At 40.6% G+C, this 16491-nt stretch overlaps 1 protein-coding gene across 2 annotated transcripts in view; it reads left to right on the forward strand.

The window, feature by feature from the left end:
* scube3 (signal peptide, CUB domain, EGF-like 3) overlaps positions 1-16491 on the forward strand; it is a 79624-nt gene that overhangs the window by 9662 nt on the left and 53471 nt on the right. For both annotated transcript variants that reach the window (XM_060894400.1, XM_060894401.1), the window contains exon 2: positions 14381-14503. In XM_060894400.1, the coding sequence (XP_060750383.1) occupies positions 14381-14503 (123 nt within the window). The remainder of the gene's footprint in view (positions 1-14380; positions 14504-16491) is intronic.

Raw genomic sequence — 16491 nt, forward strand, 5'->3', positions numbered from 1 at the left:
TACCGGGTCTCAAAGTGGCCTTTTTTCCCATAGACTCCCATTATAAACTTTGGAGGTTTATAACTCGGCAAGCTTTCGAACTATCTACAACAAACTTGGCCAGCTCCATTAGGGTGATACTCTGAACAAACGTTTAAATTGATGTACCGACTGGCCTTCCGGTTGTGCCTCGGCCCCGCCCCCAATATATGCTAAATCAAAAAACTTTTTACAACATGGACATGTGACATATCAAAACACTGAGAACAATGAGGGGAACTTCCTCACGTGTATTTTGATGATGTCACATGAAAATAAAAAATTAGCACAACATGGACATGTGACATATCAAAACACTCAGCACAATGAGGAAAACTTCCTCAAGAGTATTCAGATGACGTCACATGCTCGTCTCGACTAGCCTCCGGGATTTGCCACGTGCAAGCACTATTCACATTTTCTTCAGGAAATGTACGTTCTAGTTAGTATTTATTACTCATCATTTATTAGGCTGATGAAAACCGTGATGACGATTTAAATAATGATGCTTTAATTGTTGCTACAATAAATAGCATATTAATATAACAAGCCACAAAGAATTTAGAATTTATCTAAAATAAATTTGTTTTTTTATCAAGCTTGTTAAAAAAGATCTCCTCTTTGTGTCACTCTGAACAAAAAAAAAAATAAAAAACAGCTTTTTTTTTTCCATACAAGTTACAGCTTGCATGCAGTGTTGTTATCCGGTGCAGGAGAAACTTGTTCGTGTTACAGTTTCCCTTTATTCCTTCATTCCTCATGTGGCCACGGACATTCGCGTGTGGCTGTAAAATCCCGAGTGTGTCCGACAGCCTTCTATTTTCAGAACCTCGTCAAGGTCTGCTACATCAGCCTCTTATTTCGCCCTTTTACTGCGTTCCGTGTCCAGCTTTCTCCACGACCCCAAAACTGTCTCCGTAAATATTCGCCCTAAAAATAAACACTGTGCTCAGAGATCTGTGGTGATTTCACGGATGTTCGATTTTCTGGTCTGAGAAAACAAAATGTTACATTAAATTTGATTCGATCTTCTTCTTTGTGCTGCTTTCAGAAAACTTCTTTTTATATCGTTTCCTAAGCTACAGTCCTGAAAACGATCTTATCGACGATTACCTAAGGATTAAATCACTTCAAGTTGATGTAAAGAAGCTGATCTGCTAAGTATAACATTATGCTTTATTTTTTATCTGTTTTTAGTTACATTTCTTATTACGGAAACCTGTTATCACTTACCTTTTAGCATCCGTAAACGATCGTCACTCGCCGGCTTCTCTGTTGCTTTCTTTAAGTGAAATATTTCTTGTCTTGTTTCTCAGATGGGTAACAAATGAACTATTTCAGGTCAAACAAAAAGTCCCAGCGCTAGCAGGCTAGTACAGCTATGTATTAAGCGAACATGATAGATCGAGTGTAACCCTTTGTGAAAATTAATTGTCAATATTTTATCCAATCAGAATCAGTGCTGTGGAATAAACAGACATTTTTTAATTGAATTGTATCTTCTGTTCGCAGCTCTGATTGGGTTAATAAAAGATTTCTGTCCTTTTACGTTATTGTAGTTACACTAAAAGCAGGAACACCTTCTTTTTCATTCATCTTAGCACCTGCTTCGTCTTGTATCTGCCCTGGCTAGAGATTTCCTGTGGTGTGTGTGTGCGTGTGTGTATTTGTGTGTGTTATCACTCAAGAAAAACGCCGTCTCTCTTGTAGCTATGAGGTTGTCCTGATTACCTGACTCCTGTTACAGTCACAGTCTCGACGCTCTCCGTTACACGTTCCATGCCATCAGAGATCTCGGCTTAAACCGAGGCTAAACTCAGGACTCAAATTCTACATTTTTGAATGTTTAGACGCCGTTTAATTTACACATTACAATACACGTTATAATACTTTACCGTTGCTATAGCAACAGCTGATCCACAGGGCTTTGTACAGCACACACTCCATATCATCAGATCGACCATAACACTAACAGCTGTTGACACGGCAACGTTTTCCATGTTTGTTTAAGATTCAAAGAAGGAGTCTCCGGTGTGAGTGGTCAGGACTTACAAGTGAACGAGGTGTTTATTAACCTAAAGAGAGAAAAAGAGAAGCGAAGGTTTGTCACTGCTAAGTGAGAACAGGAGCTAGCTTGAGCTAGCATGAGCCAGGAAATAAACTCTAAATAAAAAGAAGCTATACTTGTTTTTTCATTCATTAAGTTGGTGACTTGTAAAGAATAATAACCCCCAAACCCCGTTGATTGACAGCCTCATTTATGGTTCCCATGGTAACATAAAAGAAGACCAGGGAACGCCAGAGGTACTGGTTCTGACCTATTGATTGGAAACTGAGGAAAACCCTAGTGTTGTAAACATTATTTGATCAGATAATTAATAATAAATGATATGATATTGTCAGTTAAGGTGCGTCCAGCTCACAAGCTAATGTTTTGTCGAGTTTGGTATATAAAAACGATGCCGTAGTTTATAGAACAAATTTAAAACCGGGACTGCTTTGGCTAATAAAAACGCCGCTCAGTAAACATCGAACTGGTTGTCTCGTAATTTCAAGCCTGCTTAATTAGAAATCTGTGCTGGTTCACATTGAGCATGTGCAGTACCTGCCCGAGGCTTTTTTTAACATTCTCATCTTTCTCCTGTCTGTTGTGGTGCCTTCAACAGAATTCTTGGACTAATTTGGGTTAAAAGTATTTGAGTTTCTTGGTGTTTTTTCCTTCAGGGCAGCTTGACAAACAAATCCCTGAAAGGATCCCAGATATACACAAAAACACGCACACACACGCACGCATGGGCAGCCTGATTTGTCAACTGAGTAAACGTTCGTGAAGTTTTTCTGTCACTTTATCAACATCCGCATGTGAGGAGTTCATTGTTCTCCTCATCCTCAGCCTGTTCTTCATTAGACCTTCTGAAAGATGCTGGTAATGCTTGTCTTATGGTCTGAAAATGAAAAGGAAAATCACTGCAAAAAATGTTCTCTACAGGCAAACGAGTGCTGAGAGCTTCTTGTTGAAGAAACACATATCAAGGTCATGAGCATCGCGCTTGGTTTTCAGGCTCTGCATCTGACTCGCTCGTCCCATTAACTCTACTACTAGATCAGGATCTAATTAGCATGCTAAAAAGCTTTTTTTTTTTTTTTTAAACCGCAGGATTGCTCTGCGATCAGAATTCTTATGATATTAGACTACAACCTTTGAATCACATGAAAGTAAATAAATCATGTGGAAATGAATCATGAAAAACGAATCATGTCAATAATAAATGAGTGTTTTAAAGATAAATGAATCATGAAAAAAATTAATGAAATTTATGAGCCACAAAGATAAGCACGTTAAAATAAATTAATTGTATGAAAACGCACAGGTAAAAATAAACAAGGTAAAAATTGTGTATGAAGCTCATTTGACTTTTCTGTAAGTGTTGATTTGATTCTTTTATTTATTTTAAGAAAGTGAGTCTTTTTCTGACGTCTTTAACGTACGACTTCGAAGGCCCGGCTTTCCGTGTTAGAGAGACCCATCACGTGACTTCGCAGGCCATCGAGGATGGATGTGTGTTGCTGCGTGGTTTAATGTGTGTGTTTACAGCCTGCGAGTGTTTACATTCCGAGGCGCTGTAGTACATGAATGAAAGGAAATGCTTTAATCTGCTTAGTTAAGAGCAGAAAACACTCCGAGAATTCAGCTGCAGGGGAAGTGAACGGCGTTTCATGACGGCTGCGAGCGCAGGGATGGCACGGCGGCGATGACATTTAGAGGAGCGATGTGAAAAGCAGAGGCGCCATGCGAATCTCCCCACTGACCCACTGACCTTTCCATGATAGACCTGATGTCACACCGTTGTTTGAAATGACTACGAACTGTGAACACCGTGACCCCAAATATGTCCTGAATTGCAGGCTGTACTTTTCCTTGCGCTCTGAAGGCTAGCAGGGAATTTATTAGCGTTTATGTTACGCTAGCTGACCTCTTGTTCATTCACTATTAGCAATGTTGGTGTTTAGTGGTGGGGAACTCCTCTAAAGCCAATACAGCCTATAAAGGTCTCTTTTGTAACCGTGTGGTTTCTGTAGCCAACGTTATACATCACATCTTTCATGTTAGACTACTGAATCGACCTGTTTGCTATAAAACATCCGGAATGGAGCCAGCTATTTCTGAAATGCTAATTTTTAGCATAGAATATAGTGCAGTGTGTGGCATTTGAACCCTGCTTCTGTACATCTAGCAGCCTTGATCACACAGACCCAGTCATTTTATGGTTTGGTCCTACAGGAAACGCCTAAAAATATCAGGCTAACACTTTTGCTGTAATTGCCATGTTGGCCCCCGTTAAAGTCACTTTGGTAACTAGCAGAAAGCAGCAGAGCGGGAGGCTAATTGGCACCTGTGGAGAGAGAAAGAGAGAGAGAGAGAGTGAGAGAGAGAGCATCAGCCTCGTTTCAACCCAAGCGTGTCAACATAAAAACTTTGCTGAAAGATCGTCCGCCTTTTGTTTAAGACAAAAGCTTCCTGCCACTTAAAAACGGTTCATCTTTGCTAGGAGTTTAGCTTCATTGTTGTACTTTCACAGCATGTTCCTCAGAGCAGGTGTCTTCCATCTTTCACTACACTGAGAAAACTTCACTTCAGATGATTGCATATGATGATCGCACATTACTGGTGTTGATGCAAAAGTTTAACGAATTACAGCTGAGCCAACTTTATATGCTAAATAGGCAGGATAGCGTTCAGAGCTAGCAATGGTACAAACTAGAACTAATGGTACAAAACATACCAATAGAATAAAAGATACTGAATGTATAAATTAGTTACTGATAATGATACGAAATATACTAATGAACAAAATATAGACTTGGCATAAACTGATACTGCTGTTAATACTAATGTTACAGATGAGTAGAAACTTACAAAAAATACTAAAGGAACAAACGTGAAATATTAACACCAAATATGCGAATGGTACAAAAGACACTAAGCACACAGTAGTAATTATCTAGTAGTTATTAATGGTAGAAATATTTTGGTTAAAAAAATATTTTTTAATGTAACATTTAACGGGGGGCACGGTGGCTTAGTGGTTAGCAGGTTCGCCTCACACCTCCAGGGTTGGGGGTTCGATTCCCGCCTCCGCCTTGTGTGTGTGGAGTTTGCATGTTCTCCCCGTGCCTCGGGGGTTTCCTCCGGGTACTCCGGTTTCCTTCCCCGGTCCAAAGACATGCATGGTAGGTTGATTGGCATCTCTGGTAAATTGTCCGTAGTGTGTGAGTGAATGAGAGTGTGTGTGTGCCCTGCGATGGGTTGGCACTCCGTCCAGGGTGTATCCTGCCTTGATGCCCGATGACGCCTGAGATAGGCACAGGCTCCCCGTGACCCAAGGTAGTTCGGATAAGCGGTAGAAAATGAGTGAGTGAGTGAGTGAGTGAGTGAGTGAGTGAGTGAGTAACATTTAACATAAAGTTCATTCAATAAAAACATTTTTAAAAAGTCAATTTTTTTCAGCGACACATAAGAAAATTGTGTCTTTATTAATGCACGAATTTGTATTTCTCTTTTTGTGGATCAGCGATAAAACCTTCCAGCTTTGAAACCCGTAAAGTTTGATCAAATATTCGAGCGATTACTCAATTAGAAAAGTAAACCTGGGCGTTTCCTCTGTTCTTTGTAGCTCTGAAGTCTTCGGGTTTGTTATTCTGAAGCTGTATTGTTTGTGGATTTCAGGGTAGCTTATGGCGACAGACATGGAGACGTGTTTGCACATTTTCCTGTCATCTCTTCTGCCTGGTTGTGTGAAACACCTCCAATGGCACACTGGTAACATTCCAGCAGCGAGTCGTGATGAGTGGAGCTTCCTTGGTTAAAATGCTTCTGGTAATCCTCTCAAAGCCTTACATGAGATGATTCATGTCCTGCTCTTCAAGCTAATGCAGCAGACTCATGTCCTGAACCTGACGCATCGCTTCCCATTAAATCCTTTGAAGCTTTTTTTTCACACACGGGTGTTTTTAAGTCAGGGCTTTGGCAATATTTCCAGAACTGTCGTCTGCTGGAAACGCCTCCGGGAATGCAGACAACAATTGGTGATTTTGTGGAGGATATCAGCTTTGGAGGTTGTCGAAAGGAATCCTACTTTTCATTACAGACTCATTGCCTGAACTTGTATTAAACCTCACATCAAGGCTCTTCCCATCTGCCTTTTCTGTGTGTGTGTGTGTTTTTTTTTAAGTTTGATGTTGAATAGTTGGAGATTTAGCGGCTCTTCATGTGAGGTATGTTTTGATACGACGAAAGAGTCGTTCCGTCGATATTTAAGAATTAAGGATCCGAGTTTTGAATCGATCGGCGCATTTTTCAACTCAATTCAAATTGATTTGTATGGCGATTTTTACAATTGTCGTCGTCTCGAAGCAGCGTTACAGACCGTAAACATAGAACAAAGGGTTATTATAAAGAATAATATAACGATTAATATAATACAAAATTCAAGATTTTATTTCTGTTATTTATTTAAGACACCCGCTGCTTACAAATCAGTATCAGGTTTCAAACCTCAACCGTCACGTCTGTTTATATGTTAAATAATAAAAGTAATAAAACACTCAGGGACATAATGGTAGAGGAAAAATAATCAACAACAGGGCTGGACTTTCTCCAGCCTGCAGCACTTCCTCTAGTGTTTTATTCCCCTTGTTATTATTCCACAGGCATTTGCTAACCTTTACATTTTCTTAACGAAAGAAGGTTGTACTTAATTATACTTATACTTATTAATTAATATTGAGATCGTGCCTCGGGGGTTTCCTCCGGGTACTCCGGTTTCCTCCCCCGGTCCAAAGACATGCATGGTAGGTTGATTGGCATCTCTGGAAAATTGTCCGTAGTGTGTGATTGCGTGAGTGAATGAGAGTGTGTGTGTGTGTGTGTGTGTGTGTGTGCCCTGCGATGGGTTGGCACTCCGTCCAGGGTGTATCCTGCCTTGATGCCCGTTGATGCTCCCCGTGACCCGAGGTAGTTCGGATAAGCGGTAGAAGATGAGTGAGAGAGAGTGAGATTTCAGCAGTGTTATTACACATTATATTTAATTACAAGTGAAATATTTATATTTACCAGTGATGGTATTAGACGCTGCAGCTGTTTTTATTATTATTATTATTATTATTAATGGTGTAAATACTTATCTCCTTGTCATTTTTTTCTGGATGAATAAACCCCTTTATTACCTTATTTTAAAATGGAAAACCTTGAACAGGATGGAACGCAGCATCAGATTAGACTAGTGTTCTACTCGTTATACTGGAGTCTGTGTTAAGGACAATCCCTGAACGTCGAGAGTGTAGCGAAAAGTAAAGAGCGTTCTCATTCTCCGTCTTCTACAGCAGAAGCTCTGGTGGTGTTTCATCTGGTGGAGCTTCATCTGGATGTGTTGCTGCTTTGAGCACTTTTATAAGGTGGTGAAAAGAGAGAGGTCCTTGTGTTGATGTTCTACCTTCTCTCTGCACGCACACACACACATACACACACACGTGCGCATGCATACATAAGTGCACACACATGCACACACACACACACACACACACACACACGCACACACACGTGCGCACACATACATAAGCGCACACACATGCACACGCACACACATATACACACACGTACGCACGCACGCACGCACACACACACGGTCTGCTGATTCCTCTGTTAGCAGAACGCTTTCGTTTCAACACTCTCTCTCACTTTCACAGCACGCTGCCTCTTTCCTCCTGAGCCTCTGTGGTTTTCCCGTCGTGTCATTAAGCTCAATCAGGAGACTTATAAAAGCTCTACACACACATTCTCTTTCCATAGCATCTCCCTGCTCACTTCAGTACCAACTGACTGTTAAAAAAAGAGTGATAAATAATTCCTACAGTTCAATTGTTGATTTTATTCGTTAACCGTAGCAACACATCTGCAAATCACAGCTGTTCTAATTAATAACGAGGCTAATGATATCGTTTCCATAGTAACAGATAATCTACAGGGACGTAATCAGATTAAAGCGATGAAGCCGTAAAAATTTTACAAAGGTTTTTTCACTACTGTTATTTTTTTTCCTTTTGTTCACTTTTTGTGTGCCTCTTTTAGGAGTTGCTTAAATAAATAAATAAATAAATAAGTGATAAAAGGTTTGAAGTGATCATTTTTCAAGAGAGTTTGATTTAATTTGAGTGTCAGTGTTGTTGCTTCTTCGATCGTTGTTGTGTCTTTGCTTGTTTTTTTATATGGAAAAGAAATAATCTACTGATTAAAAGGGGTTCAACCTCGCTACTGAGGTAAAAGAGGTTCAACCTCTCTACTGAGGTAAAAGAGGTTCAACCTCTCTACTGAGGTAAAAGGGGTTCAACCTCTCTACTGAGGTAAAAGGGTTTCAACCTCTCTACTGAGGTAAAAGAGGTTCAACCTCTCTACTGAGGTAAAAGAGGTTCAACCTCTCTACTGAGGTAAAAGGGGTCCAACCTCACTACTGAGGTAAAAGGGGTTCAACCTCTCTACTGAGGTAAAAGATGTTCAACCTCTCTACTGAGGTAAAAGGGGTCCAACCTCGCTACTGAGGTAAAAGGGGTTCAACCTCTCTACTGAGGTAAAAGAGGTTCAACCTTTCTACTGAGGTAAAAGGAGTTCAATCAGGAACCATTAAAGGTTCTGCAGGTTCCTGTGCCTTTGCCTGAGCTTCAGTGTCCAGATGTACACTGGTACACACTGGTACAGATGTGTAATATCTCCCTGCTGTGAAAGTGAGGCACTGAACATCTTCATCCTCCTCATCATCTCTGTCTCACAGCGCTCAGAGTTCCTGTAACTTCCAGTAACTTCCAGTAAGTTCCTGGTTATTAGGTGACAGGAACCGGAGTCCGGAGCTGAGAGTGTGTGAGCTGACCATATTACTTCTACGAACCTCTCTGTCGACACACAGTGCACTCCTTCATTAGCTTCAGGAAAAGTGCCGAGGGGGAGGGGGTTTGGGGGCAGGGCAGGGTGGGGCGGGGCAGGGGTGATGGGGTAAGAGGGGCCTTGCTAAATTCTGCTTGCATGTTGACGTCTGTATTTCATCGACACTCATTTTTCAGCCAGCCAGCCTGCATGTCGCCTAATAACCCAGTGTGATGAGCTGTCAGTGTTCACACACACACACACACACACACACACACACACACACACACACACATCCACAGTATGTCTTTCAGTGTAGCGTTCTCTTTGTCTGTCTTGTCTGTCTTGCACTTTGAAGGCACTATAGGAAAAGGTGTGAGTGTGTGTGTGTGTGTGTGTGTGTGTGTGTGTGTGTGTGTGTGTGTGTGTGTGTGTGTGTGTAAACACTGAGGGTCTCTGAGTAAACACTGCCCCGTGTTTGAACTGTACACCTTTTAACATAGACGGCGCCTAAATATACCCGAGTGGGGCAATACCAAGGGCAGGAAAAGCACCCTGGCACCACATCAAGAGTCCCCACACACACACACACACACACACACACAAACACAGTACTGAGTTAAGTATCTGGTGAGAAGCAAAGCTTTGAAACATCTTGTGCAGCTCTCAGAGAAGCCGAAGCTTCTAGCTGTGATGTTGTTTATCTCAACGACTCATTTCGCGGCTCGGTTCAGTGACTCTGCTTTAAACAACACGATCTGACTCAAAATTCATAGACGTCGCCGCAATTCGCCTGGAATTTATACAAATGAAGTCAGAAGATAAAGCTGTGATTTCAAATTGCTGTAGTGCTGTGGAGCTTTTAGAACCAGTTCGGTGTTCGAGTGGCTTTGATTCCCTGTCTAACCAGTGCAAAAACTCTTACCTTTAATTATTAAAGCAAAGAAAAAGAAGAAAGAAAGAAAGAAAGAAAGAAAGAAAGAAAGAAAGAAAGAAAGAAAGAAAGAAAGAGAAAAAGGTCTGTGTGTATGTGTATGTGTGCGTTTGTATGTGTGTATGCGTGTGTGTGTATGTATGTGTATGCGTGTATGTGTGTGTATATAGTATGTGTGCATGTGTATGTGTGTATCTGTATGCGTTTATGTGTGTGTGTGTGTGTATGCGTGTGTGTATGTGTATGCGTTTATGTGTGTGTGTATGTGTGTGTGTGTTTGTATGTGTGTGTATGCGTTCATGTGTGTGTGTGTGTTTGTATGTGTGTGTGTATGTGTGTGTGTATGTGTGTATGTGTGTGTGTGTACTGTAAGTGTGTATGTGTATACGCGTATGTGTGTGTATGTGTATGCGTGTATGTGTGTGTGTGTGTGTGTAAGTGTGTATGTGTATGCACGTATGTGTGTGTATGTGTGTATGTGTATGTGTGTGTGTGTGTATGTGTGTGTATGCATGTGTGTGTGTGTAAGTGTGTATGTGTATGCGCGAATGTGTGTATATGTGTGAGTGTGTGTGTATGTGTGTGTATGTGTGTGTATGTGTGTGGGTGTATGTGTGTGTATGTGTGAGTGTGTGTGTATGTGTATGTGTGTGTGTATGTGTGTGTATGTATGTGTGTGTGTATGTGTGCATGTGTGTGTGTGTATGTGTGTGTATGTATGTGTGTGTTTGTATGTGTGTGTGTATGTGTGTGTATGTATGTGTGTTTGTATATGTATGTGTGTGTTTGTGTGTGTGTGTGTGTGTATGTGTATGTGTGTATGTGTGTGTGTATGCATGTATGTTTGTGTATGTGTGTGTGTTTATGTGTATGTGTGTGTATGTATGTGTGCGTACCTAGGAGTGTTTTAGTGTTTATGTTTTAAATATAAATTCATTATATGAATAAATAACAATAATATAGTTTTCTGTTAAATGGTTAATGATTTTCTGAATAAAAATCTGTGTTGCTGAAGTTCCTTTATGTTCCTCAGCTACATGATGAAGGTCTGCTGCAGGATGAAGCTGTGGCTTGAGCTCGTCCTGTGGCGCGATCACGTGACCGAACATCAGCACGAACGCTCTGTTTGAAGTCACTAACGACTGACCATTTCCCCTGATGTGAGCTTCTAATGCGACATCGTCTGCATGTGTACAGTCTGGTGCTTTAGTCTCAGAAGAAGAACGTCTTCAGACTGGCTGTGATTACTGATGTTGTGTAAAAACGATGTAGGCTGTTTATAGATTGCAAAAAGGAAGGAGGGAAAAAAAAGAAGAAGAAGCTGCATGAGTCAATTTCTAGGCATGCGTTACTTAGCCTGAGTGTTTTTTTCCTCCCCTCTCTCTCTCTATCTCTCTCTCTCTCTCTATCTCTCTCTCTCTCCATCTCTCTCTATCTCTCTTTCTCTTTTAAAATGTCAGAGGAATGTTCTTAAAAGCCCACTTTCAGACAGATTAATGCTGACATGTTTATTTGCTCTGTGAAAAAAAAAACGATTTTGAGACAATTTTTTGGCTTTTAGCTTTGGATGCTAGACAGAAATCACTTTCTTTCAGCAGTAATTATTTGTCTCCAGATTCAGTTTTCAGTCAAACACTAAATCATTATTAATAAAGTGTCATTCTATTGGTTGAAGGACAGACTGTGATTCATCTGGATGTCTTAATCATCTGAGAATTTCTGCCTTTTGCCACAGCTAAATTAGCCCTCATTAGCCCTGTGGCTCAAACTGCAAAAGTTGATTTTATTTTTTTATCTTTTTCTGTTTCTAAGTCAATTAATTAGGGATCTCCTGTGTGTGTGTGTGTGTGTGTGTGTGTGTGTGTGTGTGTGTGTGTTCTGGTGTTCTGGTGTGTTCTTAAAGAGCTTCAGAGCTTCGAAAATTAGCTGCTGTGTTCTTTTGATAGCATTTGATACGTTTAGCGCTCCTGAATCAAGCGCGATTAGCCGTGTTCAAACAATAAAGCTAGGTGGGTTTTTTGTATTGTTTTTAGCTTTTTAGCTAATTTGAGAAACTAACCAGCGAGAAAAAAAGAACAAAATGTAGTCTGTATCTGAGTGAATTAGCTCTCTGTAACCCAAAGATTTCTTCTCTTCTCTTATGTATCACTGCGCATTACTCTTCAGTTTGAGCCTTTCTCTGCCACTTCCACGGGGCTCAAGCACTCTGTAGATAGAAGCACTCAGTACAGTACTCTAAAAGCCCTTTAATGTAAACAACTTTACATCAAATGCACATTACATTAGCGGAATATAGAAGTCTGCTAGCCCCTGAGCCGCTGCGTTTACCCTACGTGACTCTAATCCAGCTTGTCGTCTTTGTAGTGATGTGAAAAAGACAGATCTGTACAAATCTGTACGGATTATTCAGATCAGCTGTAATGTGGTTAGTTGTGAATCTGAGGCCACTTAAGTTTAAGCTTGGTTAAGCAAGCTATCACATTATATGGAACCAACTGGCTGCTGAAAAAAAACATAGCTTAGCTATGTTTGCAGTTAGCTGGTTTTGGCTGGTTATCAGTCTTGGCTAGTCAAGCAGGTTGTGTTTGGTGGTTTTGAAAGGGTTACAGACAGGTTGGTTCTCACTAACAAGGCTGGTGTTATATTGTCAGGTCTGTTTGGTTTGATGATATCAGAGGGGATTTCATCACTAACAGGTTGTTTACAGCTGGTCAGATATACATCATTTGATGGTTTTACATTGTTTGGTTTGATGGTCAGGCTTCCAGATGTCAGGCTGATTTCTGTGGTTTAGGTTGGTTCTGTCTGGTCCGACTACTTCTAACTGTTCATACTGGTATTAGCTTTGTGAGGTCTATTTGATTTGATGATATTAGCAGGGTTCTTATTAGATGGTTTGAGCCAGTTGGCTTAACAGGCTGTTTCAAAAAGACCAAGCTGGTTTTTGTTGTTCAGGTTGGTTATTTTTGTTCAAGCTGGTTCTAGTTGGCCAGGCTGGTTTAGTTGATTAGTGTGGTTCTTTTTGTTTAGGCTGGTTCGTGTTGGTCAGTGTGTTTTTTTTTTTTTGTTGTGTCTTTGTCTTTGTCCAGAATTCCTCAGATACTCTTGAGAAGATGTTAGAGGGAAAACCTTTTTGTTTGTGTGTTTTTGACTAAGGGTAGTATTAAAAGTGACAGGTAGCTGCTCCTGTAATGATAAACACTCAGCAGTCATTTCTCAGGTTAAACACTTTCTTCTGTTGTTCTGTCTGTATGTGCTTGAAACGGCAAAGATTTTCTCAACGCGAAGCCAAAAAACGTCATACAAAAACGAGCAGTAATTTGCAATTGACATTCCTTTTTGATTAGCCTGCCAGATTAGAGACACGTCTGTTTCTATTATAGCTAACAGCAGTATTGTTTGTTGTTCGTTTAAGTAAAGACAGAGCCACAAATTTCCTGCTAACGTGTTCATCATGAGGCCGCATCTTTGCACATGCTTTCAGGTACGGCGTGCGGTGGGATTTTCCTTTTAACCCCCAAATCAATGCCAGATCAACACGACAGAGCAATCAGCTTAGCGCATCCAGGCCTGAAGAGATCTGAGGCAGATATTGGCTTGTGCTTGATGTTCTGGTTTTAAATGGTGCAGCTGGAGGCAGCAAGAATACCGTTGAGTTTACTCAGTTGCTTTGTGGTGACAGGAATTAGACTTCACCGGAATATAAAGAGATGAGAGGGAAGGTCTTAACAGGAAATGATAAAAAAAAAAGAGAAGATACAGCATTGGTTGTTACTCAGGGAGAAAATAGTTCTTGCCATGCACTTTGAAGTTTATTGCATGGGAAGTTTGAAAGCCTTTTTCTTTACTCACTTGAAGCATGAAAAATATCTGTACACTATACATGCGGTGAGACTTTCGATTCAAGGGAAATCTGGTATGAAACGACAAAGGGCAAAGCAGCAAACACAAAATATCTGCTGAAATAATTTCTCAAATGGATCCAGTGGCACCAGTGTTTCTTCAGTTCCCTACTCACTACTTCAGTTCCTATCTCCAGTTAGTTCCTGTTTACAGGAGGAAAATATAACTTGCTTTGAACATATACTGTAACCTCTAATGAATGGTGAGTGTATGTAGCTAGTACATTTAGCATGCTTTTGCTAATCTGAAATGAGAACAAAGCTAATACATAACCTAATACATAACCTTGCTAGTTAGTGGTAAATTTTACCTTTTAATCTTGGCTTCATTGGAACAAAAAGAGGCCACAGCATCATAAGCAACATCAATAGCAGTCATTTGTCATGATGTCATGTTTTTTTGTGATGTTGGAATCGTCACAACTCATCAGTACTCATCAGAACTCATCAGTACTCCTTCACTCCTGTAAACAAAATGATAAAACTTTCTACATCCTGGTTTAGTTGATAAACTCAAACTGTGCAGTAATTCCTTCATTAATAACTCCATTAACTACATTCTCTCTCTCTCTCTCTCTCTCTCTCTCTCTCTCTCTCTCTCTCTCTCTCCAGATGTGGACGAGTGTGTGGAGACCACAGACAACTGCAGCATTGATGCTATTTGCCAGAACACATATAGATCGTACAAGTGCATCTGCAAGTCTGGTTACAAAGGAGACGGAAAACACTGTGAAGGTACAGACAATGACTGATGAATCACTTTCTGACCAATCAGAATTCACCTGAGACTCATCAATTCTTCCAGTTGTTCAGTGTTCAGTGCATTCTGGTTAACGGTTAATGATTGTCATCATTCTCAACAGGTTGTATTTAATGGGTTCTAAAATGGTTCTGTTGTGGGTTCTATGTAAAATCTTGAATCTAGATGGAACCTTAGGGCACATATAGAAACATCTTTTTTTACATATTAAAGAGTGAATTGTTTGAATGCAATTTGACGAATTTGAACTAGTTGTTTGAGATCTTGGCAGTGGACTTCTGGAAAGTGCTGTGTAACAAACCTGTAAAGTTTTCTTTATTGCACTAAGAATTTTGTATGATTTGTTAGAGCATTCATTACTTTTAACTACACCATGTTGGCGTATGTGTGTATCTGTGTGATGTGTATCTGCTCTCACTTTAGTTCCTTGGCTGTACTTTCCAACATCGCATCGGTGCCGTGGTCACAGGATCAAATGAACACTTAAGAAAAGTTTTTATTTCAATTTATCCATCACTCAAGTGATTGAGCAGGAAATTTCTCGCACATGTTTAGTGATTATTTAGGATTCATCAGCTAGTGTCGGCGAGTGCTGCCAAACAGGCGACACACAGGCTGTTCTTTGCTCTTTCTGGATCTGAAGCTCTTCAGAATGCTCATCCTTCTCTCAGTTATATCGCTCAGACAATGTTCACCTTGTCCCATCAACATTCCCAGCTTTCACTCCTGTTCTTCTGCTTCTTGGCCTTTGGGTTGCTGGTGGCTGCCTGCCATGAATGATATAAGCATTATAAATGAGGACATGAACTAAGTCATAAAAGCAGAAATGTCTTGGATGTTAAGCAAAACTTTGCGGGCAGACTGCCAGTTATGAGAGGACGTCCGCCGAGATTTGAGGAAAGGAGAGAGGGCGCGTGCAGTGTAAGAGGCCACTGTGTTTGTCTGGCTGCCTTGGTTCTCTAAATAACTCTCTCTGTCTGCCGACGCCCCAGGCAAACCTCGAAGGTCCAGTGAACTCGAGACTGTTCGGATTTGAAGCTCGGATTTGACATTTGCTTTTTGTTCATTTAGAAATAAAGAAATAAACTCAACGAATCCTCGTCCTTCCAGAGCTTTCTACCATTGCTGAACTCAAAGAACTAAAGATTGCTAACGAATACAAAGAAACAGCACAAATAGAGCAACAATGATTTACACCAGTGACATTGCAGCAGTGCAAAAAGGTTCCTTTCATTAAAAACACTTTTCTTGGATGAAAAACTATAAATTTCAACAGCTGCATCTGTCTGATTCTGATTAATGGCATGTAAACAGTGTGATTGTAATGAATGAGAGCTGAGAGAGTGGTGACTGTAGCCCTCGGCCCTCGACCGCTCTGACCCGGTGTTCGAGCACCGGCGTAATCTTTTGATTTATGGTGCAAGTTTCAGAATGACTGAAAAAAATTCCTTTCTAGTGACTGGACATTGCTGATTTTCCAGAAATGTTTGCATCCGAGGTGACTCAGTTAATCATATCAATGACCAGCTCCATTTTAAGATGTTTGCAATGCTGAAAAGTCGCTAAAGTCAAATTGTGGTTTTTACAAACCCAGCTGAGGTTATGGAGTCTTTGTCTTAGACTGATGAGGATGAGGAGGATAAGAAGAGGAAGAAGAGATTTGATCAGGAACTGCAAACAAGAATCGGACAGTCCTTCAAGGCAAACTCAGCAAAGGGTCGCCAGGGGACTCTGGATAATTAGTGCTCAATTGGGCGGCAAACGAGATGGGATGGCCTACATGTTCCTGACCCTTTAGAGAAGAGAACATTTCAATCTAGTGGAGCAGAACACTTAAAGAGCTCTTGTGTTATTTCAACTGTTAGGTTTCTGGTTACCAGCTCAACTGAACTCCACCACCCCATGCCAGGAACTATTCTTCACTTTAGAATGGTTGATGGTACCGCTGTGGTTCAGAACAACG

Source organism: Tachysurus vachellii, chromosome 19, assembly GCF_030014155.1.
Source record: "Tachysurus vachellii isolate PV-2020 chromosome 19, HZAU_Pvac_v1, whole genome shotgun sequence".
Taxonomy (NCBI): domain Eukaryota; kingdom Metazoa; phylum Chordata; class Actinopteri; order Siluriformes; family Bagridae; genus Tachysurus; species Tachysurus vachellii.